Here is a 27146-nt window from a genome sequence, read left to right as displayed (position 1 = left end):
TGATATCTGATTTCTTTGTAGCATCTTCAAAACATATTTAATTATTCTATATTGGAAAGCAAGCATCACATAATTTACTAACTGCCAATTAGATTGCAAGAAGACAGTGCCAAAGCCAGTCTGCTGCTCAGTATTAAAAAAGTAAGATTATATCAATAGAAAACACCACCCAATTTATCTTCCTAAGCTAATCAAGTTACAATAATGGTGAGTGCAGCCATGAAATAAAGAGACAACTGCTACTTGAGGGAAAGACCATGACAACTGTAGACAATTCCTGACAACTGTACACAGTGCAGTGACATCATATTAACAACAAAGGGTCCTATGATCAAGGCCTTGGTTTTCCAAGTTGTAATAGAGAGAATGAATATTGTACCACCAGAAAAGCTGAACAAAGAAAAACTGATGTCTTTTAATTGAGGTGCTGGAGAAAACCATTGAGAATACAGTACTTTGGATTGCAAACCTCCCCCCGCAACCTGCAATAGTTAAATACTATGTGAAGTTAAACCAGGTGGCTCAGTGAAGCACTACTAAAGCTGAAGCGTCAATACTTTGAACACACAATGCAATGGCAAGAGTCACTGGAGAAGACATTGATGTTTGGAAAAGGCTAACAAAAAGGCAATTGAAAAAGAAGTTCATAGAAGGAAGTAGATACAGCACAAGTAAGAGCTTATGAGAACTCAAAAAAGCAGCTATTGACAGACAATCCTGGCAATATGATGTCTGCTGGGGCATAAAGAGTAGAAAGCAACTGAATATATTACATGACCTTTGATTGCTGTTTTTGCTGCTCTCTCTGGACTATGACCAGGGCCGGGAGCAATGACTGAATAGATTGCAGGTTAGCCAATCTTTTACCCAAGCTCAGGCTTACTCTTTATTAGCTGACTCATGGTTTACTTAACTAACCTAATTTTCTGGACTTGCACGACACTGAACCATAAAGTAACAACAAACATAGGATGGGCTCACATAACACACTAGGCTAAAATGGGATTGGTTGGTTTGTGCTTCAGTGTGCCTCACAAAATTATATTCCACCCTAACAATAACCTCCATTCATGTTTCTATCCTGAATGCCACAAAATAAGTTCAGGCATTCAGCTCAATACTCTTAACTTGTCCAACATTGGTCCTTCAGTGTGCATTAAAGGAAGAGGAAATTTTAGAATTTCCAAAGGTAATTTATTTGAAAATCAACAGAAAAGTATGCTGGCACCTTAAAAATTAATTCATTATTACACAAAGTTTGATAGACTAAAGTCCATTTCATCAACTGTATAAAGTATTATTTTGAGAGAGGAACAATGAATTAATGGTGCTAAATGCATTGAGCAATATGCACCAAGTATTTGCCACAAAAGAAATACGATTCTGCAGAAGGAAAAAAAATGGTTCTGATATTTTTAATGACTTACAAATGTGCCAGAATATATTTTTAAAAATTTGTTTTGCAGAAGAACACTTAAAACTGAGCTGAAAAATCCTCAGCAACCTATGGCTGTGCAGAGGAGTAAGGAAGTGATGGAATGCACAGAGGAAAAGCCATTTTCCCAATTTTTTTCTGGCTCCAACTCAAATGAGTCAACTGAGGGCAATGTCCCTAAGAAAAAGCTTCCCATCTTCTACATTACATAGTGACATCTTTCTTCAATTCAATAAGGCAACCTAACACTATTCCTGAAGAGAAAGCTCACCATCCTGTCCAAATGCACTTTTTAAACCTGGCAGACATGGTTTATTAATTAATGCATGGCAGTTTGCAAATTTACCAAAGTAAGGAAGAGAAAGAAAGAGTCCCATTTACAAGACAATTCCAGTAAGGAAAATATCACAACTATGTTAAAGGATTTCAGGTGACTTTAAGATCTGACTATATTCTCTTCTGCAAAATAGAACATACACAAAATGACATTCAAGCAAGATGTGCTTGTTTTTATCTGCATCGAAAATAAATAGTGATGTCTGATACTCAGCTTTTTAAAAGAGTAATGCACTGTGACAACAGGCTTTTTTTCCACTGATGTTCTCTGGTTCTCATCTAGACATACTCTCCATGTGTTCAGCTGTCAGAGTGTAATTATACCACATCATAAATAGCAACCATTCATTCTCTCACACTCACACTCACCCACAGCCACAAACACAAATACATTTGATAGCAACATCCTGACCCCAACTTTCAGGGTAAGTAATCTGCTTGGATAGCACTTTCAATGAACTGCTATGATGAGGTTATTCTCCGTCATTAGCATCAATGATGTATTTAGCTAATTTTACCATACACACTTTTGCCAAAGACTATATTTATAAAAACTATTGTTGGCTGACATTGCATTTATAAAAAGTATAATATGGTAACCATTTCAGCATTGCAGTCACTACTTTTGAAATGACTAGCTTCTATTAATTCCTTCTCTGTTGTCACAAAGATAAATGTAAAGTATGTACAAAATCTGTTCTGTCTACAAACATTCTCAGGACGCAAAGAGGATAATTCTGTCAGACACAACGTAAGAAATCCCTCAGCTGTGTGTACAGATGAAGTTATTAAACTAGCTGCCCACAGAAAAGCAAACATGTTAAAGATGAGTATAAACCTTATACAAATTGCCCAATACTTTGATACACTGACCATTAATTAAAGTTTATATTCATAAGGAATACTGTCCTACCCCCATTTCTGTTAAATCATTTTCCCAAAGAACTCAAGAGAAACTGATAAGGCTACACAAAGCATTCAAAAGTGGTGGTTGGCGAATTTAACTAGCCCAAGAAAAGCACCTCTCCTTAAAACTAAATTTTAAAAATATTTTTAATGAACATTTTAAAAAAAGATAGTATCTTTTTTATCTATATATACTAGAATCAGATAAATAACAAAACAGGAATTTGCAAAAGTGATGGTTTTTCCATACTTGTAAATGATTAAAGATACTTGATACAGATAAAGAAGATATAGTATAACCATGCTATTTTGTAATGGAAGCCTTGCTCACACAAACCTGAATTTCTTGATTTTGTTGACAGCCTATAACAAAGTAGGAATTCTGTGGGTCTTCAGATGTTGCTGAACTACAACGTGCATAGGAGGACACAAGCTATCCTACAGGCAACTTGGGGAGTAATTACTAATGAAATCAGATGGAACTATTTTAAAGATTTTGTTTATTCCTTCAGTCACTTCTGACTCTTCGTGACTTCATGGACCAGCCCATGCCAGAGCTTCCTGTCAGTCGTCAACACCCCCAGCTCCCCCAGGGATGAGTCTATCACCTCTAGAATTTCATCTATCCATCTTGCCCTTGGTCGGCCCCTCTTCCTTTTGCCCTCCACTCTCCCTAGCATCAGCATCTTCTCCAGGCTGTCCTGTCTTCTCATTATGTGGCCGAAGTATTTCAGTTTTGCCTTTAATATCATTCCCTCAAGTGAGCAGTCTGGCTTTATTTCCTAGAGGATGGACTGGTTTGATCTTCTTGCAGTCCAAGGCACTCTCAGAATTTTCCTCCAACACCACAGTTCCAAAGCATCTATCTTCCTTCTCTCAGCCTTCCTTATGGTCCAGCTCTCGCAGCCATATGTTACTACTGGGAAAACCATTGCTTTAACTATGCGGACCTTTGTTGTCAGTGTGATGTCTCTGCTCTTAACTATTTTATTGAGATTTATCATTGCTATTCTCCCAAGGATTAAACGTCTTCTGATTTCCTGACTGCAGTCAGCATCTGCAGTAATCTTTGCACCTAGGAATACAAAGTCTTTCACTGCTTCTACATTTTCTCCCTCTATTTGCCAGTTATCAATCAAGCTGGTTGCCATCATCTTGGTTTTTTTGAGGTTTAGCTGCAAGCCAGCTTTTGCACTTTCTTCTTTCACCTTCATCATAAGGCTCCTCAGTTCCTCTTTGCTGTCAGCCATCAAAGTGGTATCATCTGCATATCTGAGATTGTTAATGTTTCTTCCAGCGATTTTAACTCCAGCCTTGGATTCCTCAAGCCCAGCATGTCGCATGATGTGTTCTGCGTACAAGTTGAATAGGTAGGGTGAGAGTATACAGCCCTGCCATATTCCTTTCCCAATCTTAAACCAGTCCGTTGTTCCGTGGTCTGTTCTTACTGTTGCTACTTGGTCATTATACAGATTCTTCAGGAGGCAGACAAGATGACTTGGTATCCCCATACCGCTAAGAACTTGCCACAATTTGTTATGGTCCACACAGTCAAAGGCTTTAGAATAGTCAATAAAACAGAAATAGATGTTTTTCTGAAACTCCCTGGCTTTTTCCATTATCCAGCGGATATTGGCAATTTGGTCCCTAGTTCCTCTGCCTTTTCTAAACCCAGCTTGTACATCTGGCAATTCTTGCTCCATGAATCGCTGAAGTCTACCTTGCAGGATCTTGAGCATTACCTTACTGGCATGTGAAATGAGTGCCACTGTTCGATAGTTTGAACATTCTTTAGTGTTTCCCTTTTTTGGTATGGGGATACAAGTTGATTTTTTCCAATCTGATGGCCATTCTTGTGTTTTCCAAATTTGCTGGCATATAGCATTTTGAAGATATTTTTATTTATTTATTTTTATCCCACCTTTATTATTTTTTATAAATAACTCAAGGTGGCGAACATACCTAATACTCCTTCCTCCTCCTATTTTCCCCACAACAACCCTGTGAGGTGAGTTGGGAATGCTGCACCTTTAGTAACAAGACTCTTCCCCTATTGGATGGCAAAGTTATTACTGGATAGTTATGGCAAATATGTATTCCCCAAAAGCTTTGGGCATGATCCTCAGTGGCTGCAAAAAGTTATCAAATTATAATTGTAAATGTGACAAAAGGGGAAAATGGTACAAATGATGGTCAGCAATTAATCTTATCTGCTAAAATTAATTTTGGCCCTTGTTGTGCCCATTACTTTTTGGAGTACTGGCCTTAGTATATTATTTGAAGGCCAAATATGATCCTTGCTCCCCGGGAAATTTGCAACCCATTCTAGCAGAACGAACATCCTGGAAAAAGCACAGGGTGAAGCTTATGTCACTCTAGCAGTCACACAGTTTATAGATATATGGGGTGAATGGAGTGAGAAAATTAAGAGTTTGGTGGGCAGCACAGTTATTATACACGTAGTGCAGAAAAGCATTTTATTTTTTAAATTTTAAAAAAATCTCCTTTGCATTTAAGGTTAGAAGTTTAGTATTATGTGCTTTAAAGAATGTCATTTCTAAATTTAATGTGCCCTGTAGAAGTACTTGATAGGCAATAAATCCTTATCGTTAGTGGAGCTGAATGGACTCTAATTAAATCATACTCTTCATCAGGGATTTTCTATCAGTGTGGGATGCACACCCCGCTTATGTAATAACTTGTTAGCTCTGAGGACAGAGCTACTGCAGCATAATTAAGTCCAGAACTACAAATGCCACCTTGCACTACTTCTTTTTAAAAGCCAGGATAAGTTCATCCTTTTACCGTTTAAGGAAAGTTTGAAATACAATACATTTTATTCACATATATTATGCTTTATATTGCTTGCATACCACTTTTTGTTATTTGATTATCATCCATTATTTAAAAAGTACAGAGTGAAATGTACAGAACAGTGCATGCACTACCTCAGAAACAAATATCAGATCATATAAAATTTCTCCTCTCCCCCTGCCCCCCATCTTTCAAAGAAGGATAATCTGATAATACAAATCCCAAACGTATTTGTGCTGTAGTGTTATAACATGTGAATGAAAGGCTCACTGCTCAGATTAGGAATCATTCCGTACACCAATTCTTAAGTTACGTTCAGATGGATCAGAAGGGCTACTTTTTCACAGAAGAGGTAGAAGAAAGCTGTTTGGACAGAAGAATAATGTAAAAATCCATATTGAAACAATACCTTTTTATTAGGCCAATTCAGGTTTTTTGATTCTGGACTCTTTGTCAAGGAAAATGGAAAATGCAGCAAAAAGTAGATGGAAAGAAAAGAATTGGCAGACATTCAAGCCATATCTGTATCTTGTTACAGACTTGGATGAAACGTGGGAGTAAGTTACAGACATGCATACTGGGCTCCTATCAGGTGCGAAGAGAGTGTCAAGTTGCCCCCAAAATTTTCAACTGACTACTAGGGAGAAGAAGCAAGCATATATTTCACTGGTTCAGAGTAATCTCCAGTCCTTAGCAAAACCCACACAGGTCCTTTGGAGAGAGGGGAAAAAGATAAAGAGGGGGGGGGAAATTAAGATAGTTTTAGAATATTATATAGATGTAGATGTAGATATAGATCAGAGTTGAAGTCTCTCAAAAACCTGCCTGGATATATTTCAAAGGCAAAATGTACAAAGGGAGTGAAATGCCGTCCCCAGCTGGGTTTCCTCTTGAGGTCTTAACTGAGGAGAGATAGAGTTTATAATCCATCATGCATAGATAGCTGACTGGAGCTAACTGGAGAAGGCTGATCTAGACAATTCAAGGACCAGAAAACAGACTGTGGAGAAATGAACCAGCAGACGGTGGACGGAAGAGCAAAGTGTGGGAGGTTTCCATGCTGAAGGAAATAATCAGCAAGAGATAAGGAATGGCAGATAGCAAAGAGGGAGCACAGGGGTTCAAGAAAATTGCCAGGATCCACGCAGGAACAGAGAGGTGGAGAAAACAGGATGCAGAAATGGAGTTTCTGATGGCAACTGTTTTAGGAGTTTAATACCCACACCAGAAGCTGTTACGATGCAGCTCAATTTATAAGGGAGAGTAAGAGTGGGTGTGTGGGTGAATAGGATAGTTACTTTTTGCTATCAAATCTTAGCCCAGCATTCTTTAAATTTTAACAGAGTAGGGGAGAGCAAAAGATAGATCAAGATGTATTAGTAAATCTCTAGATAGCAGTGATTTGGGGCATGCATTACTAAAAAACAGAAACAAATGGTCCTTTTTCATAGTATAATCTACGAACTACGAAAAACTGAGGAATGAAACAGGATTTTTTTTAAAGCAAGAACTGTGAAGTGACAGTCTTCTCTATCCATCAACTATTAGCAGTCTGCCAACCCAAAGTCTTTTTTTCCATAGGTTCCAGAGTCCCCCACTTCCAACAATTTTGTGCCATTTTGAGGCAGAAAGCGAACAGATATTGCAAGTATATGAGTTGCAGTAGATTTTAACAGTGTCCTAAGAAAAAAGGAATGGAAGTTGGGACTGGGGAAGCTTGGGCTCAAATTTCAATTTACTTATTTAAAACACTACAGGCTTCTCTTTGTCATAGCCTCATTCATTCTACAAGACAATGGTACAGTATAACATTATCATCCTCTACCCAAAGACCTCATTGAAAAAACATAATATACAAGAAATATACAGAGCAAGAAAATACCAAAAATACAGTAAGCACAATACAGAGATGCTGGTACAAAGCAGCCCCCTTATTGTCTTATGTTTGACACAGGGCATGATGTAAAATAAATCACTTTGCTTGGCCCAATCCTGCGGCCCTTTAGAAAAGCTCTAAAAACGTGGCTTCTCAAATAGGCTGGAAACCAGGATAATTTCGTGGCCCTGGTTGACGAATGATAGGTGATTGAAAGTCCATGCCTGCATATATTTATTTATTTATTTATTTGATTTCTGCAGATTTATTTGATGTCTGCATATTTGTTTGTTTACTCGATAGCCGCCCATCCCACTTTTACATGACTCTAGGCGGCTTACAATAAAACAAATAAAAACACAAAATAGATAATAGAAAACAAAAATAAAAACATATAGCAGCCAGGCATGATCTAACTCATCATCCATACAACCAGGAGACGGGCTCTGACTCATGCCCAGGGCCCCAGGCTTGAGCACAAAGCCAAGCTTTCAAGGCTTTACAAAAGGCCAACAGGGGCTAATCTAATCTCAGTGGGGATGATATTCCAAAGGGCCGGTGCCATGGCAGAAAAGGCTCTCCTCCTGGGCCCCGCCAGCTGGCACTCCCTAGCTGACGGTACCCGGAGCATGCCTTTCCCGCCAGATTGGATAGGACAGGTAGAAACAGTTGGGGAGACGATTTCCCCAATATGTTGGTATTTCTGAATTTACCTTTGCCTTATTATGTTTTTTATTCTGTACACCTCCTTGAGTCTTTTTGAATTGGTGGCCTTATAAATCTAATAAATTATTGTTAATATTTATTTGTACTGTACTAATCCTTTCACAGTTAGCTCTCTGATCAGACTCAACTGCAGTCTTTAAATCTCCACTAAAGCTGCCAGGACGTTTCACATCAATTTTAAGAGGAACCCGAACATAACGTACAGATAGGACGCAACAAATGACAGAGAAACAAGGGAATATTAAAAGCCTAGGAGAAAGGGAAAATAGAAGTAATCTTTGAATATATTCTTATGATACAGCCTTAACAGCTGCAAGGTCCACTTGGAATTTAGACTGTCAACAGACTAGACCATTAGAAGAGAGGCTTGTTAATTAATATACCATCAGTTTGTTTTGAGTTCAAAAATGATAGGGTACAATTTTTGAATTGTTCAGTGCCTGCTGGAGGCAAAAGAATCAGCTAGATGAAACAACCAAAAGGTCAGGCATTTTCATGCAAAGCAGCTGCAGCAATATTACTCAATTTCTCTCTGTGTCTACAACTGACCAAGTATAAGCTTCCAGGGAGAAAGCAAGCAACATCTGCAGGACCTTCATCTCAGAAAACAGGAAAATACTATTTATTTGATTTTTTTAAAATCTCACCTTTATTATTTTTATAAATAACTCAAGGTGGCGAACATACCAAATACTCCTTCCTCCTCCTCTTTTCCCCACAACAACAACACTGTGAGGTGAGCTGGGCTGAGAGAGAGTGACTAGCCTAAGGTCACCCAGCTGGCTTTCACGCCTAAGGCATAAAACGATATTAACTATTACATGACAATTATACCACTCTAACATGAATTGCAGCAGTTTCCAATTTGTTGCTAGATTCAGTTCAAGGCATTGCTTCTTACTTGTATATTTAGAGGTCTTAGACTTGGAATCACCACATGCTGTTCATGAAAATCAAAGTGCCTGTGGGTACCTCCCTTGGGGACTTCACTTAACCCTTGTTTTGGAAATATTTGAATGCTACCACAATCATACAACCCTTAGTGGTGTATAACATAAAACATCTAGAGCAGTGTTTCTCAACCTTGGCACTTGCAGATGTGTGGACCTCAACTCACAGAATTCCCCAGCCAGAGTTGAGGTCCACACATCTGCAAGTGGCCAAGGTTGAGAAACACTGCTGTAGAGTAAAATACATAGTACAAAATATACAAGGCAGCCCATATCTCCCCTGTTCAAAATTCCAAATGGGCCCAGTGGCCCCCAAAATTGGAGACCTCTGCATAAATAATTTGAGACCAGCTAGTTTCTGAATCTGTCCACCCTTTATTAACTTCTGTAAATGTGGCTGCTGTTTCAAATCTGTTTAAACGTTCTGTTGCTTTAATCATGGCACTAATGTAAAACATGCTGTAAGTTAAGAAATATACCTCATGCAAGATGTGTAGGGGTATGTCTGCGTGTATATATAACAATTTCAGCCATATCATTAGTTATTCAACCTAGATTACTGGAAAAGTTTTGTGATGGCACAATTATTTACAGATGGAATCCATTTCTAAATTTCACACACATTAGCATTAGCTCCACACATGTCCATAACACGGTGTCTCTTTTCTCTTAATGATAAGGTTCCCCAATCTTGGAGGATGGTCTGAAGTTTCTAGAATTTGGGGCCACCATGCCTTCAACAAACACATTACATTTCCAAGCTGGTGAATTCTAAGTAAAAGCTGAAAATGATTACTCTGAATCCTCTTCTTCCAGGATTTCCCTTTTTCCTAAGACGGACAACCTGTTATCCCATGGCCACAAATGGTCCTCAGATTCCATTTTGTGGCCCTCAGTGCCCCTTTTGACCACCACTGCTAAAAATCAGCAGCAGTGTTTCTCAGCCTTGGTAACTTTAAGATGTGTGGACTTCAACTCGCAGAATTCTGGGAGTTGAAGTCCACACATCTTAAAGTTGCTAAGGTTCAGAAACACTGGTTTAGAGCAAGAGTGCAAAACCACAGCCCACCCAGATCCCTCCAGAGTTCCCCAGAGTGAATGAAACCAAACATTTCAGCTCCTTCTTTAATACTTTTTACCTTAATTGGTGTGTTTAAGGGAGAAGCTTTGTAGAGGCTTAAGACACCTATTTCTCTTCTAAATATGCCTCGTCAAGGATCCTGAACCCACTCACTTTGGTAGGTGGCCCTTGATATGCCACAAAGCGTTGGACAGTCTTCAAGCCCTTAGAAATTGCATGCTTCCATTTAAGAAAACATACATAAGCTGTAGTATAGGGGATTAACATAATTTTAAAAGCAAACATACTCAATACTTGCCCCAAAACTAGGAGGAAAAACTGGAAATCTTGGTTCCACCCCATATTCCATATGCTGCTTTAAATGATACCCCAGTACAAATTGGCATGTAGCTTGTGCATTCCAAAGCACCGTGTCATACTTTCCTGACCAATAACAAGCTCAATATTACTGGCATTAACAGTCCTTTAGTGTAGGATATCTTCTGCAACTCTGTTTTCAGACTTTTCTGTTTTCAAGATCTATTAAATTGTTTATCTCTTCACAACAACATTCATATTGTGAGTCATGCAATTATCCTGCGTATCTCTCTTATTCAACTACCTGTCACCAGGTGAGATATGGTAATTTATGCATTTGCAAGCTCTAGAACTAACAATATAAATTAAATGAATGATCTTCCCTTCCATTACAGATGGGTGAAGTCTATTTTTATCCCTTCTTGCTGTTGTTCATCATGTACTATGTCTCTGGAAGCACAAGAAATCAACACATAGCCCATATAGAACCAACCTATGGTTCTGATGCATGGAAGATAACCATTAGTTATTAGCCAGTGTTAACCCTACCTCCTTTATGGCAATAGCTCAGGATTTGCTCCTCTTACATCAAGCAGTTTTAAGTATGTGTGTCTAATTGCTTGTTTTCTAACTCTGAACCAAAGTATGAAAACAAAGATAAGATTTACACACTATATCAGTTGTATTTAGTTTAATGTTAGTTTGTTGCAGTAAGAAACAACCAGTTCATTCCAAGGACTAGATTATTTGTTTGTTTAACTTGGTTGAGACTACCAAAGTCTCTTGGTGGGTTGTAATAAGCCATGAACAATGGTTAGGTTCATCCAACATACTAAGCCAAAACTAAGCAAGCCATATTATGGCTTAATAAGATGTGTGAAACCAGCCACTGTGATTCATGGTTTACAGAATATGATGCCTGTACTTTTGGATTCCAAACAAGATCCTGATCACAACTAATTTGGTTGCATTTTATCTTCCATAGTTATTATATATAAACTCAAAGGTTTTCTTAGGAATTAATTGCTAATCATCTGTAATCTTAAGAACCACGTCTTCAAGGATGAATACTGTAACAATAAATACAAATGCCTACATTGTACATTTATTGTTACTGTATTCATCCATGCAGATGGAGAATTGGACACGACTGCACAGATTAAAAAAAAACCACTGCATTGTACATAAGGTATTATTCATTATAAAACTCAACCAAGGAGCCCTGGTATTTCTGCTGAAATCAGTTCTAATGATAAACATTTCCTGATCAGTAAAATGAGTTGTTATTTCTTACTACAAAATCCACATTCTATGAGGCCAGGGAACAAGAGACTATCTATCTGAAAATAAAGAAATGTAGAAAAATTCAGAGCTATGAGCCTAATCTTGGACAGAGATCACTGGAAATGCCTTGTAAAAAGCTGTTTTTTTTCTGTATACTTTTCTTTTTTGAAGAAGGTTCAGTCTATCTGCAAAACATGGTTTTTGTGGTTTTACCAAAGCTATTTGGAATCCTGTCAAGGCTAAGCTATCAAGAAGAGTGAAGGTTTCATAAAAATCTTCCAAGAGGAACCACTACACCCTGATAATATTGTGATATCACTTCCTGAAGCTTTAGTAGCATTCTTAACCTTTTGGTCAGAAGTTATTTTTTTGACCGTAGGACTGAACGAATAATAGAAATTTCAATGACTTGGTAAAGCCATTTCCTCTTTGCAAAATAAGATGTAGTTCTCACACTTACATAGATTGTTTTATTTCTTTTAACCCCTTATTTTTCTTTAATATGGCCAAACCCATGGACAAAAATACTATCACGTGGGTTATTATAGCATTACTTAAATATTCTGCTTACACAAAGCAGCCACGTCCTATTCTAAGGAAACTGATTTTATGTGCAGGATTAAGATATGTATTTGCTTTTAATTATTCCACATGTGCAATATTTTACAAACTAAACTTACCAAAATGACCGTGGGCTACTCGGCTAATAGATGCCCAACTCACTGGTTGAGTGCTCTAAGTCATAACATGGATTGTTTGGTTTTGGCACAGCATGATATATTAACTCAGCTACTATGATTTATAAACCATAATTTATTACTTAGCTTAATGTGTGAAGCAGACCACTATGGCTTATTCAACAAATCATGGCTGTGCATGATATCTAGATCCAAAAAGTGTACTCTCATGTTTGTATTTTCAATCTCAACATCAAAAAAAAAAAAAACTGTGGAAAACAACAGGCACAGAATCGTTGTTGTTATTATTATTATTTATTAAATTTATATGGCCACCCATCTCACTTGCATGTCTCTGGGTGGAGTATATAGTTAAAACACAAGTCAAACAGGGCCGCAATTTGGGTCTGTGTCACCCGGGGCAAACATGGATTCTGTGCCCATTTTGGCACCCCTCCAGGGCTCATTTTGGCGCCCCCCCCAGCGCGGCGCCCAGGGCACATGCCCCACTTGCCCCCCCTTAGTTGCGGCCCTGAAGTCAAATCATAATCTTCTACCATTAAAAACAATTAAAAAATTAAAAGCTACATTTAAAATACAAAATAAAAAAACAGAGGAGAGTGCACTCTAACTACATTTAATGGGCTTCATATTTCCTTGGGATCCCCAAGCCTGATGGCACATCCATGTTTTGAGGGCCTTCTAGAAGGCCAGGAGGGTTGGGGCCAATCTCACTCGAGGGGAATGATGTTCCACAGGGCGAGTGCCGTGGCAGAAATTATCTGATAGGCAACTTTCTCTTAACTATCATCAGTATCAGAGCTAGGGAAGTAATAATAGCAAACTACTCTTACCGTCATCAATTCTACAAAGACATCTTAAAGAACAAGTCACCATCTGTCTCAGTATTTATGAACAAAAATTGTGTTTTTAGATACTGAATCCTTTGGCATTCTAGTTGGTGAGCTAGTTAAACAGCCTACTCCAAATCTAAGAAAAATATTGCCTGGGACGTAGCATTGGTGAAGAACCTATGACCTACAGAGGTAGTTGGACTTCAATTCCTATCAGCTTGAGCCAGCAGAGGCAATAGCTGGGGACAATGGGACATGGGGTCCAAAATATCTGGAGGGCTAGCGTCTCCCTACCTGACATGCCTGTAGTTCCTTTGGCTTCCAAATATCTAATTGTCAGCCTTACCAGATAGACCAGACTGGAAACATGACCAAATAAACTAATTCTACTTTATTGTAAAGCTACATTAACAGAACCTTGCAAGTCTGAAAGTACAATTCTCTCCCGTTTCCTTTACAGCCTGAGAAACTAGGGACAGTCCCTTCTTAGCCTCTTGCCCCATCCACTTTCCAGCTGCAGGCTATGCTGTCTCTTATCTGACTGTTCTCTTGGCAGCATCTCTTTGCCCTGCCTCCCAAGGTCTTTCCCACATACCATTATGCTAATGTACTACCTGCATATTTTGGAATCTTTCAACAATAGAAACCGGATTTCTATGAAAAATCATAAAAAACAGAGGAAAAATGCCTCTTGAATATTAAATATTAGCTAGATTACAAAAAGCCCTGGTTTGTTCAACAAGCCACAATAGCTGGATTCATATATAGCACCAAACCATACAGCTAGCTTTACAAAACCTACTGGCTAGATACACACAACATACTAAGACAAAATCAAATAAACCATATTTGGGCTTGTTTGAACCAGGCAACTAAGTGCATTCAGAATGAATTCTTGTTAACTTTTATATTACTTATAATTGGAAAGTCAGCAGCATTCTTAAAATCGACAATATCTGTACTAAAATTAAATAAATGATGACATTAAATAATAGTTTATCACAATATGGTTAAATGGAAGGAAGAATATGTTGTTTTAATAGGACTGCATATTTAATAGGACTTCATATTTAAAGGCAAGAAGATGCTTTGGAGCATGAAACATCTCTCTCTGCAATTTCTGAAAGCCGCTGTGTCTTTTCTGAAGCTTATGTAAGTGCCCTCTGCAGCTGCAGTTCAGTCCTGGGAAAATAGTGTTTAATTGCAGGTAAACTGCAGAAAGTACTCTATTGTGTGCCCCCATGTGCTCTGAAGCTCCTTTTTATTTTTGAATCTGAAGCACTACACAGCCCTACAATTTGGAAGAGCTAATTTTTAATGCATGATTATTTATACAGGTAGTCCTTGAGTTAGGACTGCAATTGGGACCAGGACTGCCACTGCTAAGCGTTGTGGTCGTAAAGCACAACCATGTGACCACATTGCTTAGTGATGACAATCCAGGCAGTCTTGGTTGTTGTCATAACCCAAGATATGTGGGATCGTTAGGTGGGAAGCAGAGAAAGTCCCAGGTAAGGAGTTCAGGGGTTCCACAGAGGGGTGGGGGAGGCCCTGGAAGGCCCAGCACAGGCCGCACACAAGTTGGAGAGGGGATGCTGTGTGGCATGAGCTCAGAAAAGCCAGGGAATGAGAGCACGGGGTGCATGTGTGTGAGCACAGGGAGGCCATGGAAAGAGGGTACAGGGTGTGTGCTTGTGTTCGCAGGGAAGCTGTGGAAAGAGGACATGAGGAACATGTGTGTGTGCGACTGCAGGGAAGCTGAGGAAAGAGGGCACAGAGTGCGCACTATTGCAGGAGTTCGGGAAAAGAGGGTAAGTGGTGTGTGTGCATATGTGTGATCACAGGGTGGCAAGGGAAAGAGGGTGTGGGGTACATGCATGCGTGTGGGCTATTGCAGGGAGGCTGTGGAAAGAGGGCGTGGGTTTGTGCAAGTGAAGGGGGAAGGAGGGTACGGTGTGTGCCAGCGAAGAAAGGTGGGGAGGGGACTTACTCCAGTGACTTGCGACCTTCCTTGCTGGCTTCCCACTGACATTGCTTGGGGGAAGCCAGCAGGGAAGGTCACAAATGGTGATCACGTGACTGCGGGACACTGCAACTGGTCGTAAGTGCGAGCTGGTTGCCAGGCACCTGAATTTTGCTCACATGACCGCAGGGGCACTGCAACAGCCAGAACTTCAAGGGCCAGTCGTAAGCCCCTTCTTTCAGCACAATTATAAGTTTGGTCGTTGAATGAATGGTCGTAACTCAAGGACTGTTTGTATTGCTTCTACAAAATTGTTGTTGTCCTGTCCTTCAGTTGCATATTCATAGAAAGTGAGAAATATACTCAAGTCTTTTAGATCTGCAAATGCTCCTGTCGTTAAAAAAAATCCTGACTACTGGAAGCTCTTATGGCTAGTTATTTACATAACTGTTTAATTAACAATTTGGGGAAAAGGCTTCAGCTCTACCAGTGAATTTTACAGGAAAATCAGCGAGTGTAAAAATTATATTTTTTTCAAGGAGGAAATCAGATTCCAGGAGACAGAAATCAGATTATTTTTGGCTGGAGATGTACATATTTAAAAAAGAGAGAGAAGAATTCATAATACATTCTACAATTGTAACTGTGCAGAAACTCTTCTTCACAATCAAACTGTTCCCAGTCTTTGCGTAATTGAACACTCTTCCATCTCTCTCCTCCTGCCTGTCTGACCAACTGCGTCATCCACCTTCACTAGGGAAGGGCACCCTGTAAATCACTTCCATATTATGAAAGCAGCGTTACCTCTTCCCATCTCTAGTTTTTGCCAAGAAGTGTGTTGTTAACTTTCCCAGCAAAGAAAACCCCCAGTGTTTGAACAAGCATTTGATCTGGCAATGATGGTTCCCTTTCTAAAGCAGGTTTTTAAGCATCATAAATATGCAGTGCATTTTCCAGAAACACAGCAAGGTTGGTCTCTTGCAGCAGATTAAAAAAAGCATTGTCACCCATCAAAAATGCAACAAATTAATTGTTGAGTTAGCCTTTATGCCACAGCATAATTTCAGAATGCATCTAGCACAGTGTTTTTCAAACTTGGCAACTTTAAGACGTGTGGACTGCAACTCCCAGAATTCCCCAGCCAGCATGGTGGTTGGGGAATTTTGGGAGTTGAAGTCCACACATTTTAAAGTTGCCAAGTTTGAAAAACACTGTGGTAGCCCATCATGCTGTAACTATAGTTTATAAATGTCTTAGCTTTTCAGGAATCACAGTACTGTACTCTTTGCTGTTTTTGCCTTTTATCTTATAGTAGGTCTTCTGCTTTCACCAGGACTTACATCACAGCAATTTTAAAGGATTTTGCAGTGTAAACAAGAATGTTGCCATAACAAATTTCAAGCCCCTGACTTTAAGAGAGGTGTCCAGTAGATGTTCTCAGATATATATTGTCCATAAATAGTTATCAATAATCCATCGTTTCTCAGCCTTTTGGCTAAGATCAAGGGTCTGTGTAATATTTCAGATCCCTGAAGGGCATTATCTAAATGGCAGCTCCTTGGGGGCAGAATGGAATATCCCTCAGTTCTGCCCAAGCAAAGAACTTGGGAGTGGGTGCAGCATTCTGACAACCACAGCTGCTGAAGCCCCAGATGCCAGAGAACAGAGCTCTGACAAGAGAAGGAGTTGGCTTAGTTTTCAGGGACACTAAGTAAAGATGCCACTGAGTTGAGCTTGACTCCTGGTGAAAACATGAATGCATCTACAGGTAGTCCTTGCTTAACGACCACAATTGGGACCAGAATTTTGGTTGTTAAGTGAAGTGGTCATTAAGTGAATCCAACCCGATTTTACACCTTTTTTGCAGCAATCACTAAGTGAATCACCACGGGCATTAAGTGAACTATGTGGTTGTTAACCAATCACATGGTTCCCCATTGATTTTGCTTGCCAGAAGCTGGCCAGGAAGGTTGAAAATGATGATCAAGTGACCCTGGAATGTTGCAATGGTCATAAATGTGAACCAGTTGCCAAGTGCCCAAATCATGTTCACGTGACCGCAGGGACACTGTGACGGTCGTAACTGTGAGGACCGGTTGCAAGTCATTTTTTTCAGCATTGTTGTAAGTCTGAACTGTCACTAAATGAATGGTTGTTAAGCGAGGACTACCTGTATGCATTTTTCTCAGTTAAGGAAGTGGTCTGCCTTTGCCTTCTTTCAAGATGTTTTTCAACAATATTTTTATGCTACAATCCTGGGGTTTCTGTTGATCCTAATACCAAGAAAGTCAGCTTGGAGGAAAAGAGCTGAGCAGGATCAGACCTGGTTGATATTTTGTAAGTGGCTCAAAGTCTTTTGGAGTTGGGTGCCCTTAACAAATCTAAATAACCAATTTATAACAACAACAACAACAACAACAATGACCACCACTAAATCTCAGGGCTACAGACTATAGTGGGAAGTGCAAACAAACCAGAATGCAGTAATGGAAAACTGTATTCTTCCAAAAAAATACAGTCATCAGGAATTGAACTTACAAGGGACTCTATCTTTTACCACAGGCATCGAATTTTTACTGTGAAGATATTCACAGCAATATTAGCAAAAAGATTGAATGGGTTTATAGGAAAATATATTAGAAATGATCAAAGCAGATTTATAAAAGGAGGACAAATGGCAGATTTAATGAGAAGGTTATTAAATGTAATTAGTTATATAAAAGAAAAAGAGGTAAAAGCTGGAGTAATAGCACTAGATATTTTTAAAGCTTTTGATTCAGTAGAATGGCCAACATTAAAAAATTTAGCTCAACAAATGGGATTTGGAAAAAAAATTTCAACATATTATTACAAGATTATATGCAGGGAAGAAAGCTTCAGTATTAGTTAATGATGGAATAACAGAACAATTTAACCTAAGCTAAGGAACAAGACAAGGTTGCCCTTTATCTCCAATTTTATTTATTTTAGTGATAGAATTATTAGCAAATGCGATAAGGAAAGATAAAGATTTAGAAGAAATAGGACAAGGAGAAAAAGTAAAGATTAGCTTGTTTGCGGATGATACTTCATTAACTATTGCAGAATCATTAGACGCTTTAAGTAACATTGAGAAACATTTGGAAGTTTTTGAAGAAGCAACAGGTTTGAAAATAAATTGGAATAAATCTGAGATGATGTTAATAATAGTAGAGGGCAAATAGAAGAAATTAAAAAGAAATATAAGATTAAAGTTACAGAGAATTTTAAATATTTGGGGATAAATATAGCTAAAAATTTACAGGATTTAAAAACACTGAATATTGATAAATCGAAGGAAGAAATAAAAGAAAAAATACTTGGCTATAAAAAATGGAAATTGTCATGGTTCAGGAGAGTAGCGCTATGCAAAATGAAGATATTACCTAAAATAATTTTTTTTATTTTGGATGCTACCAATAAAATTATCACAGGAGGAGTTAAAACAATGGCAAAATATTATAAATAATTTTGTAATGGAGATAAAAAATCAAGAATAAATAAAAAGTTATGGTATGTATCCCAGAAAGGAGGGTTAGGTATTCCAAATACTAATATGTACTATATAGCTAATCAAATGAGGTATGTTCCTAATATGTTATATGGAACAGAAAAATTGATCTGGGGAGAAATGGAGTTAGAGGAGATAAGTGATAAGGGTTGTTTTCTTTTTATACAAAACAAAAAATGTTTTAGTGAAATAAAAGACCCAGTAAGTAATGCTACTTTGCAGATTTGGCATATAAATAAAAAAATATTTAGTCCTGGAATATCACCACTGACTCGAATGGTAGATTTAGAAACATTCCCAGAGAATCTTAAGGCAGGATTAATAAAAGATATGGAGCAAGCTGGAGTATTAAGATTGAAGGATTGGTTAAGTAAAGTTTCTAGTAGAGAGGATATAAAGGGAATTTTTGGACAGAGTAAAATATCTTGGTGTAATGTATTGCAATTGGAGTCATGGACTAGAAATTGGGTAAGACAATATGGGAAATGTAGACAATTAACAAAATTTGAGGAATTAATAATACAGTTAAAGCGGAATGGTACAGACAGTGTAATAAAAGGGATAGTAAGTAAAATTTATAAAATACTGATAGAATGTAATTTAGCACAACAAGGAATGAAATTTAGTTGGGAGAGTGATTTAGGTATTAATATGACAGATGAGGAATGGTAAAAAATTTGGACACAAAGAATTATGAAAAATATGTCTACCACAATTAAAGAGAATTGTTATAAGACAGTTTGGAAATGGTATATGACTCCAATAATGCTAAACCACTATAATAGAAATAATTCAAAAAATTGTTGGAGGTATAAAAAAGAAATTGGGACTTATTTACATTTATGGTGGGAATGTGAAAAGATTAAAAAAATATGGGAAAAGGTTTTTGCTGAGATTAATGAAATACTATCTATTAATTTGCAAATAAGTCCAAAAATTGCATTATTGTTAAATTTTGGAAATATGAAATTAGAGTGGCAAGAGAAAGAGATAATAACTTTTGTTACTGCCTTAAGATTAATAATAGTTAAAAAATGGAAAGTGGATTGTGAGTATGAGCTTGAAGATTGGTTTAAAGAAGTATGGAATACTGCTATTAATGATAAATTGACATGTGAACTAAAATATAAAAAGGGTTTGGTGAAAACGAATGACTTTGATGCTATATGGGGTGAATTTCAGGAATATGATTTTGTTAAAGGGAAGGGAGTAAAACCGGATCAATATATATTATCTTTTGGGAGAAGAGGGCTTATTAAGAATTATTAATAATAAAAATGTGTGATAATAAAAAGTAAAGATAAGGAGGGTTATAGGTCCCACGGGTGATAGGTGCACATAGAAGTTAAGTTATAAAGTTATATGTGTTATGTTTTGGTGGTTTGATTGAATTATTTTATTTTATTTTGTAATTATTGGTTGTGTGTTTTGTAATTTGTATTTTAAATTATAAAATTATATTTTAAAAAAAGAAGAAAAAAAAGAATTTTTACTCAAAATGCAAGCTTCATAGGAACTAAGGGTCAAACTTCTCCAGTCAATCAATATTGCTAAAACCCAAGTGTGTGCACACAGTTGCTCAAGGCATCTTCCTGGCCTAATGATGACAAATTGCAGCAATTCAACAAGGTATATCAGCATTACAGATTTATGACGGAAACAAAAAACCCTGCCAGCTTTTTCATTTCAAAGAGGGAGAGGGAGAAAGATCACAATACAATTTAAACCTCTTCAAGTGGTTGAACACTCCAATCACACGCTCAGTTGCATTCCGTGAAATTAAAATTCTGAAAGCTACTATCTATACCTGCATGCAGCATTCCACATCTAATAGCCCGGGGTGTTTCTAAATGGCTTACTGATCTGCAAGAAACACATTCTGTCTCTTGCTCCACTTTTCCTTGAAGGCTGCAACAAGCACTTTCAAGCTAAGCAAGTTTTGCTTACCAGCTGATGGGCATTTCTGGCTTCATATTTTTAAAATGAGTAAGGTCATGCCTTTTGGTATGAAGATGTACAAGTCCTGGGACTATTTTAGTAATTACTGAACGAGTAATATCTAGAGCAGTGTGAGCTTCAAACAGATGTTATTAACTAAGAACAATGATAAAAATAAGAATTGTTGTCTAAGATAAAACGAAGAGCCAGTTTGGTCCAGTGGTTAAGGTGCTGGGCTAGAAACCAGGAGACTGTGAGTTCTAGTCCCGCCTTAGGCATGGAAACCGGCTGGGTGACCTTGGGCCAGTCACTCTCTCAGCCTAACACATCCCACAGGGTTGTTGTTGTGGGGAAAATAGGAGGAGGAAGGAGTATTAGGTATGTTCGCCACCTTGAATTATTTAAAAAATAATAAAGGTGGAATTTTAAAAAATCTTTAAAAAATTGTGGTATTATTAAGATCTTCTTAGTACAGCAGGTCCCCAGCTGAAGAACATCCCTGTTTATGGACGACTCCTAGTTAAGAACGGACTGCCATAAAGACTATTATGTTAAAAATTCGAGTTAAGTACAATGTTTCGGGTTAAATACACACTACTACTTTGTGTGTTATTATGTTTAAGATGTTTTTGTGTATTTGGAAGTGTTTCTTAAGTGTTTTATATGCACAGAAAGGTAAAATATGTACTATATACTAAGGCAAACATTTGACCAACTGATGCTAAATAACTGTTCCGACTTACATACAAATTCCACTTAAAGACAGACTTAGGAACAGAACTCGTTCTTAAACCGGGGACCTGCTGTATACAGTTTTACAGATAAAATATAAAACACTTAACAGACTGGGTTCATATATTGCATTATGCCACTCCCTGCCTAAGTATGCTTTGCTGAATAAGCCACAACTGGCTGGGATCATACCTAATGATAATCATAAGTGACAGTTTACCAACCACAATGGCTGGGTTAACACAACAGGCCACTTCACACAATGTGGGAACAGTTGCTATGCCCCAGCAACATTTAGGACGGAATTCAGTAAAGTCAATGGGGCGTATTTATGAGTAGATGTGTGCTAGATTTCAGTGTTAAACTTTCAATTGCAAGCATAAAACATCAGGGCATTTTAGTTATTGGCTTTACAGCTCCAGGTTTTGCAGTGTTTATATCACACGATTTGTAATACATCTGTTAAGAGCTGAGGACCAGGCCAAAAGTAAAAGCAAAAACAAGCCCCACCCCTGAACCCAGCCACGGTGCTTTGCAGGCCATTTCTCTGTTAAGTGTCAGAGGCTGTATTCTCCTTTAGTTCAGTAGCAGAGTTCACGCTTTCCATGTAGAAGTGTTTTTCAAACTTGGTAACTTTAAGATGTGAGGACTTCAACTCCCAGAATTCTCCAGCCAGCATCTTAAAGTTGCCAAGTTTGCAGTTAAGGACCTGAAGCCCTCACAGACCAATGCCATAACTTAGAAAGTGTAGCCCCTAGGCCAAGGAAGTTTTTTACCTCTTGTTTATGAATTAGTGTGATGTGTGACCCTAATGAGTTGTGGCTTACTTAACAAACCTTGGTTAACAAAATCATGATTTAGCATGAGGTAAGCACCTAGCTTTTGAACTGTGGTGTTGGAGGAAAATTCTGAGAGTGCCTTGGACTGCCAGAAGATCAAACCAATCCATACTCAAGGAAATAAAGCCAGACTGCTCACTTGAGGGAATGATATTAAAGGCAAAACTGAAATACTTTGGCCACATAATGAGAAGACAGGACACCCTGGAGAAGGCGCTGATGCTAGGGAGAGTGGAAGGCAAAAGGAAGAGGGGCCGACCAAGGGCAAGGTGGATGGATAATATTCTAGAGGAGACGGACTTGTCCCTGAGGGAGCTGGGGGTGTTGACGACCGACAGGAAGCTCTGGCGTGGGCTGGTCCATGAAGTCACGAAGAGTCGGAAGTGACTAAACGAATAAACAACAGGCACCTAGCCAATGGCTTACCCCTCTGAACATGCAACCTCTTCAGGTTTTCCACTGAAAGCAGAGCAATGCTTTGCCCCACATTCTTATTAACCAACAGCCCCACCTCCCGCCAATGCAACATGAGAGGGTAAATGCTGTTGCTAAGCATATGAAATGGCAACAGGACCACATGACAAAAGTCATAGTCTAAATGAATGCACTGCATATACTCAAGAGCAGCCTAATTGCCCACCAATATTTCCAACATAACTCAATACAACCTGCACAGAGTGGCCTTCTGGCACAGCTCTGCTCTAAGTGCATGCTTACCTGGTCACATCCTGCATTCACCAGTTCCTGCAACATCTGCCTATTGACTTCAACAATCGCAGAGGTAGTGCCCAACTCATTAGCAAAGGGCAACAGAGAATATCTGATTTCTCGCAGTGCTTTCTGGTAATTTCCGAATTTGGCAGCTGGTCGGATTTGCTGCTGCCTGGCAGCATCCTTCCCTACTAGAATTTTAGGGTCCAGAGAACTTTCGCTGCTTGGTCCAATGGGTAATCCCTGACTAGAAGATTTGGCAGGCTGTTTCAGACCTTCCCGAATCTCCTGTAATCTTTGTCTGCTGTTCCCCGAGTAAGTAGTAGCAGGGAAAGTCTTTGGCCTCATGGTTAATCCAATTTTGTTTCAGCATCAATACCAACTTCTTTTGCATATAATCAATGGGATGTAGATATTCAGCATTGTTCTCCTTGAAGATATCAGTTTGTTATAAAACATTATTCCCTGATAGCAATTCGCAGGTAGATCGTAAACCTCCGTAGCAAATCTTGTCACTTTTCCCAGTCCCTGGCACACAAATGGATCAAGAGTCATGGAGCAGTAGCTGATGTCATTTTCCTTCAGCTCAGTTTTTATGGTTCCTATAGCCAGAGAGAAATCCTAAAACTTATTGTCGTTTTTTTCACAAGTGTCTGAAAGAAAAAAGAACAAAGATACTTCCATGCAATTTTAACTTCCTTTAATTTTTTTGTCTTAAGATATTAAAAAGAACCTGGAATTACCTTGTTTTTGTTTATATACTACTTTTCTTGTAAAACCAAAAGCAACAAATAATAAAAGATAAAAACTATGCAGGATATAGAAATAGCTCAGAGTTATATTAAACCATTCCCGCACTAAACCCAGCATTAAAAACACCTTCTCATACAAGAAGCTCTTAATCTTTCTCTTTAACACCATTACATGTCAGGGGGAGTTGATCAGAAGGAAGTTCTAAAGGACTGGAATAACAAAAACAGTCAGCTCAGTGCTGAAAGTAAAGCAAGGAGCCTGGGGTTTAAACCCCTGATCTATGATGATTAGGCAGCACTGCACAAATCACTTATGGGAGCTTCTCAGAGAAAATGATCATGAGATCTTTCCTTCATGTTCTCTTCAGTTTCAGGGAGGAATAAGGGACATCATTTCATCAATGGCAGTAATGACAGAACCACTTTACAGGTCATTGGACTGATTTTCTGATCTGGAATTGTTTTTTCAGCAGTTGAGAATATAGTTTTGCTCTGCAGTGTGCAACACAGAAGCAACAGGATTGGGGGAAAGGGCAAGTTGCTCAAAAGCAAGTTATGGGGAATGGAATGTGGTGAGGATAAAAGCACGATGAGATAAATTGCTACACACAAGATAACCAGGAAATTTGCTTTCCTCCACCCCACAACATAGTACAATAGTTGAGTCATAACAGCTCAGAAACATGTACAGTGGGACAAAGCAGACTGACCATTGGTCCTGTAAAAAATGGGATCACCCAAAAGGAATTAATGCTGAATGATGAAGCACACAGTGACCAGACCACAAAGGCAGGAACTGGAATAAAGAAGCCTACAAGAAGCATGCTGGACCAAAGACATACACACATACCAGGCGGTCACAAACCACAAGATGATGACATTTTAAAGAAAGCAAGGCTGATGCACTAGCTAAAAGGGGTTGAAGAGCTTTGGACCCCACCCACCCAAGCATTCATGAAAAAGTAGATTAATCAGGTTATCCTAATTTCAAGCCCTGTGTCTCCCTGGCCTGGGTATCTTCTTTCTTCTAGGATCAAATCAATGTAGCTCCAAAGCCACAACCTACAGTATCTTCGGCATTTTGATGCTCTCATACAATTCCCATGCACCAGCACTCATACAGGAGATCTTTCCAGAGCCAAATGCAGGGTTAGGAGTCTGGTATTAAATTCCTGAGCCAGTGTACACAGAAATCCTACCTTTAACTAAAATCAAAACAGAATCTTGCAGCCCTTTCAAGACTAGCAAGTTCATTATTATACATTCATCATAATCAGTGGGATAGAAGAGACTTTCCTGCAGCCGACTTCACTTAATGCAGTACCAGGCAGCTTAGGAATATTATTGATGTTCCTTGAAGCCCTGGCAAGGAATATGCAAAATGAAATTAAGCATTTAAGCATTTTTCCTCTCTATCGATGATGCAGAATGGGAAAAAACCACAGTCATTTCTGTCACTGCTTTGGAAAGAAGGCATATTTTCATTCCAGTTCCTACAACTCATATTTTTTGAAAAATGGAAAGCCCCTTTTCCTCTATAAATAACTGCAAGGATCACATGTACACTGGAAGAATATGAAGATAAGCTATACACATTTACGTATTTTGCAATAATTGATTGTAAATTTTAAATTCTTTGGGGCACTTATTCCTCTTCCAAATCACCAGTTAAAATGTATTAAAACTATGTACTGCAATCAACGGAAATAAGCTATAATACCTAGTTAAAAAAAATCAAAGACTCCTTCAACTCAGACTTGACTCCTGTAAGTCCATGTAGTTTTCTTGGCAACAATACAAAGATCTTTTGTCATTCCCTTCTTCTACGATGTATTTTCAACTAGTCCAAAGCCCTCCTGGAATTCACTAGGAGTCTCCCACCCATGTAACAAGGCCCAACTAGACGTAGCTTCTCAGCCCAGACAAGGGTCATCAAATGTTCTTATCTGCTGAGACATAATATCTGAGGCAAATAAGTAAAGTACATTGAAGCTCTGAGATCTAATATCACTACGTTTTAATTCACTTAAAAACAGATTAAGAGGAATATTTGGGAATATGACCTTCTCATCAGGTCTAGGTAGACGTAGTTTAGGATTTACTGTACATTAACAAGAATTCTTGGCTCCCAATGGTTTTAGCATTACTAAATAAAACCAAGTTTTTAAAAAGTTTCTGACATGGTAGCCAGCCCTGTATGAATTATGTACTGCTTGGCCTCAATGTCCTCTATCTGAAAAATGGGAGCGTTTATTTGTAATCTCTGACCAGGTCTTTCTCTGGCAGATCTCCTAGATAGTGCATGTTAGAATCCCTGATCTATTGTTGACTCAGATAAAGATTTGTATATACAATGAAAGGCTCATGGGTTGAAGCTTTCCCATCCCATTACTTTTTACTTAGCTGAGCTCTTTGCATCCAAACTTGGGATTCTAAAAAAATTAAGTAAATTCCATAAACCATAGTTTAGCCTGTCCATTGCCAACACTGGACTCAATCACTATGGCATTCATAGAAGATCAGTATGGTTTTGGTATTTTAGAATTGCTTGGACTTCCCGAAAAGTTATTTGTGCCTCTGTGACCTAAGAAGTTATCAAAGAAATACGTACATTAAACAGGCAGTATGTTTAACCATATCCCAGTTACATCACTCAACAAACATTAGAAAAGAGGCAGACTTGCCAATATGATACAGACATTTTCTTCATTGTTTATCTTGAATCCTCAAAGCCTTTTGCACCAAATCTGGCAATTACAATATTATCTAGGGGCCAATGAACAACTTGTATGTGGCAAACCCTCAATTTACTGTAATTTACTAAGGATTCTTTCAGTAGATTATAGAAAGCCATATCTGACATTAAACGAATTCCATAAAGTGCCTTATCACAATTTCCACCAGAGGAAGGGAATCTTGCCCTGTATGTTGCAGGAAAGGCAATTACTTAAGGCAATTACTCTTCAGCAGATGCTAAAGAGTGGAAATTAGGCAGAGCTGTGTGTCCTATGTGATTGACCTTACACGCTTAGAGCCTTCAGCAGAGGGAGACATCTTCCTGCTCTCCAGATGTTTTGAATTTAACTTCCATAGTCCCTTGCCACTGGTCATACTGAGTGGCACTGGTAGGTGTTGGTGTCCAAATTGCCTAGAGGGCAATCTATTTATACAATATTAGCAGTACTAGCAAAGCAAAATAAAACACAAAATGAAAAAGTAGTGGCAGGAAAGGAAATAAATACCCTGGGCCACAACTGGAAATGAAGCATAGTGAACAGTTGTACCCATTCACAAGTGCTCGCTAAGGGCCTACGTGCATGGGAAGTTCAACACTTCAGGACATCAAGTAAGCAATATTACTGAAAATCTTTCAAAAGGCAGATAATCAGGTTATGATTAGGGGCTAGGCTTAGGCTTAGCTGCTATGTCTGGGATCACACATCATA

The 27146-nt window shown here is 38.5% G+C and overlaps 1 protein-coding gene across 2 annotated transcripts in view; it reads right to left on the bottom strand.

The window, feature by feature from the left end:
- Positions 1-23588, bottom strand: part of LATS2 (large tumor suppressor kinase 2) — a 44169-nt gene extending 20581 nt beyond the window's left edge. For both annotated transcript variants that reach the window (XM_063305787.1, XM_063305789.1), the window contains exon 1: positions 22955-23588. In XM_063305787.1, coding sequence (XP_063161857.1) covers positions 22955-23296 — 342 coding nt within the window. In that variant the 5' untranslated portion in view covers positions 23297-23588. The remainder of the gene's footprint in view (positions 1-22954) is intronic.
- Positions 23589-27146: the final 3558 nt, after the last annotated feature.

Source organism: Candoia aspera, chromosome 5 (assembly GCF_035149785.1).
Source record: "Candoia aspera isolate rCanAsp1 chromosome 5, rCanAsp1.hap2, whole genome shotgun sequence".
Taxonomy (NCBI): Eukaryota; Metazoa; Chordata; class Lepidosauria; order Squamata; family Boidae; genus Candoia; species Candoia aspera.
This window is presented reverse-complemented; position numbering and strand designations above follow the sequence as displayed.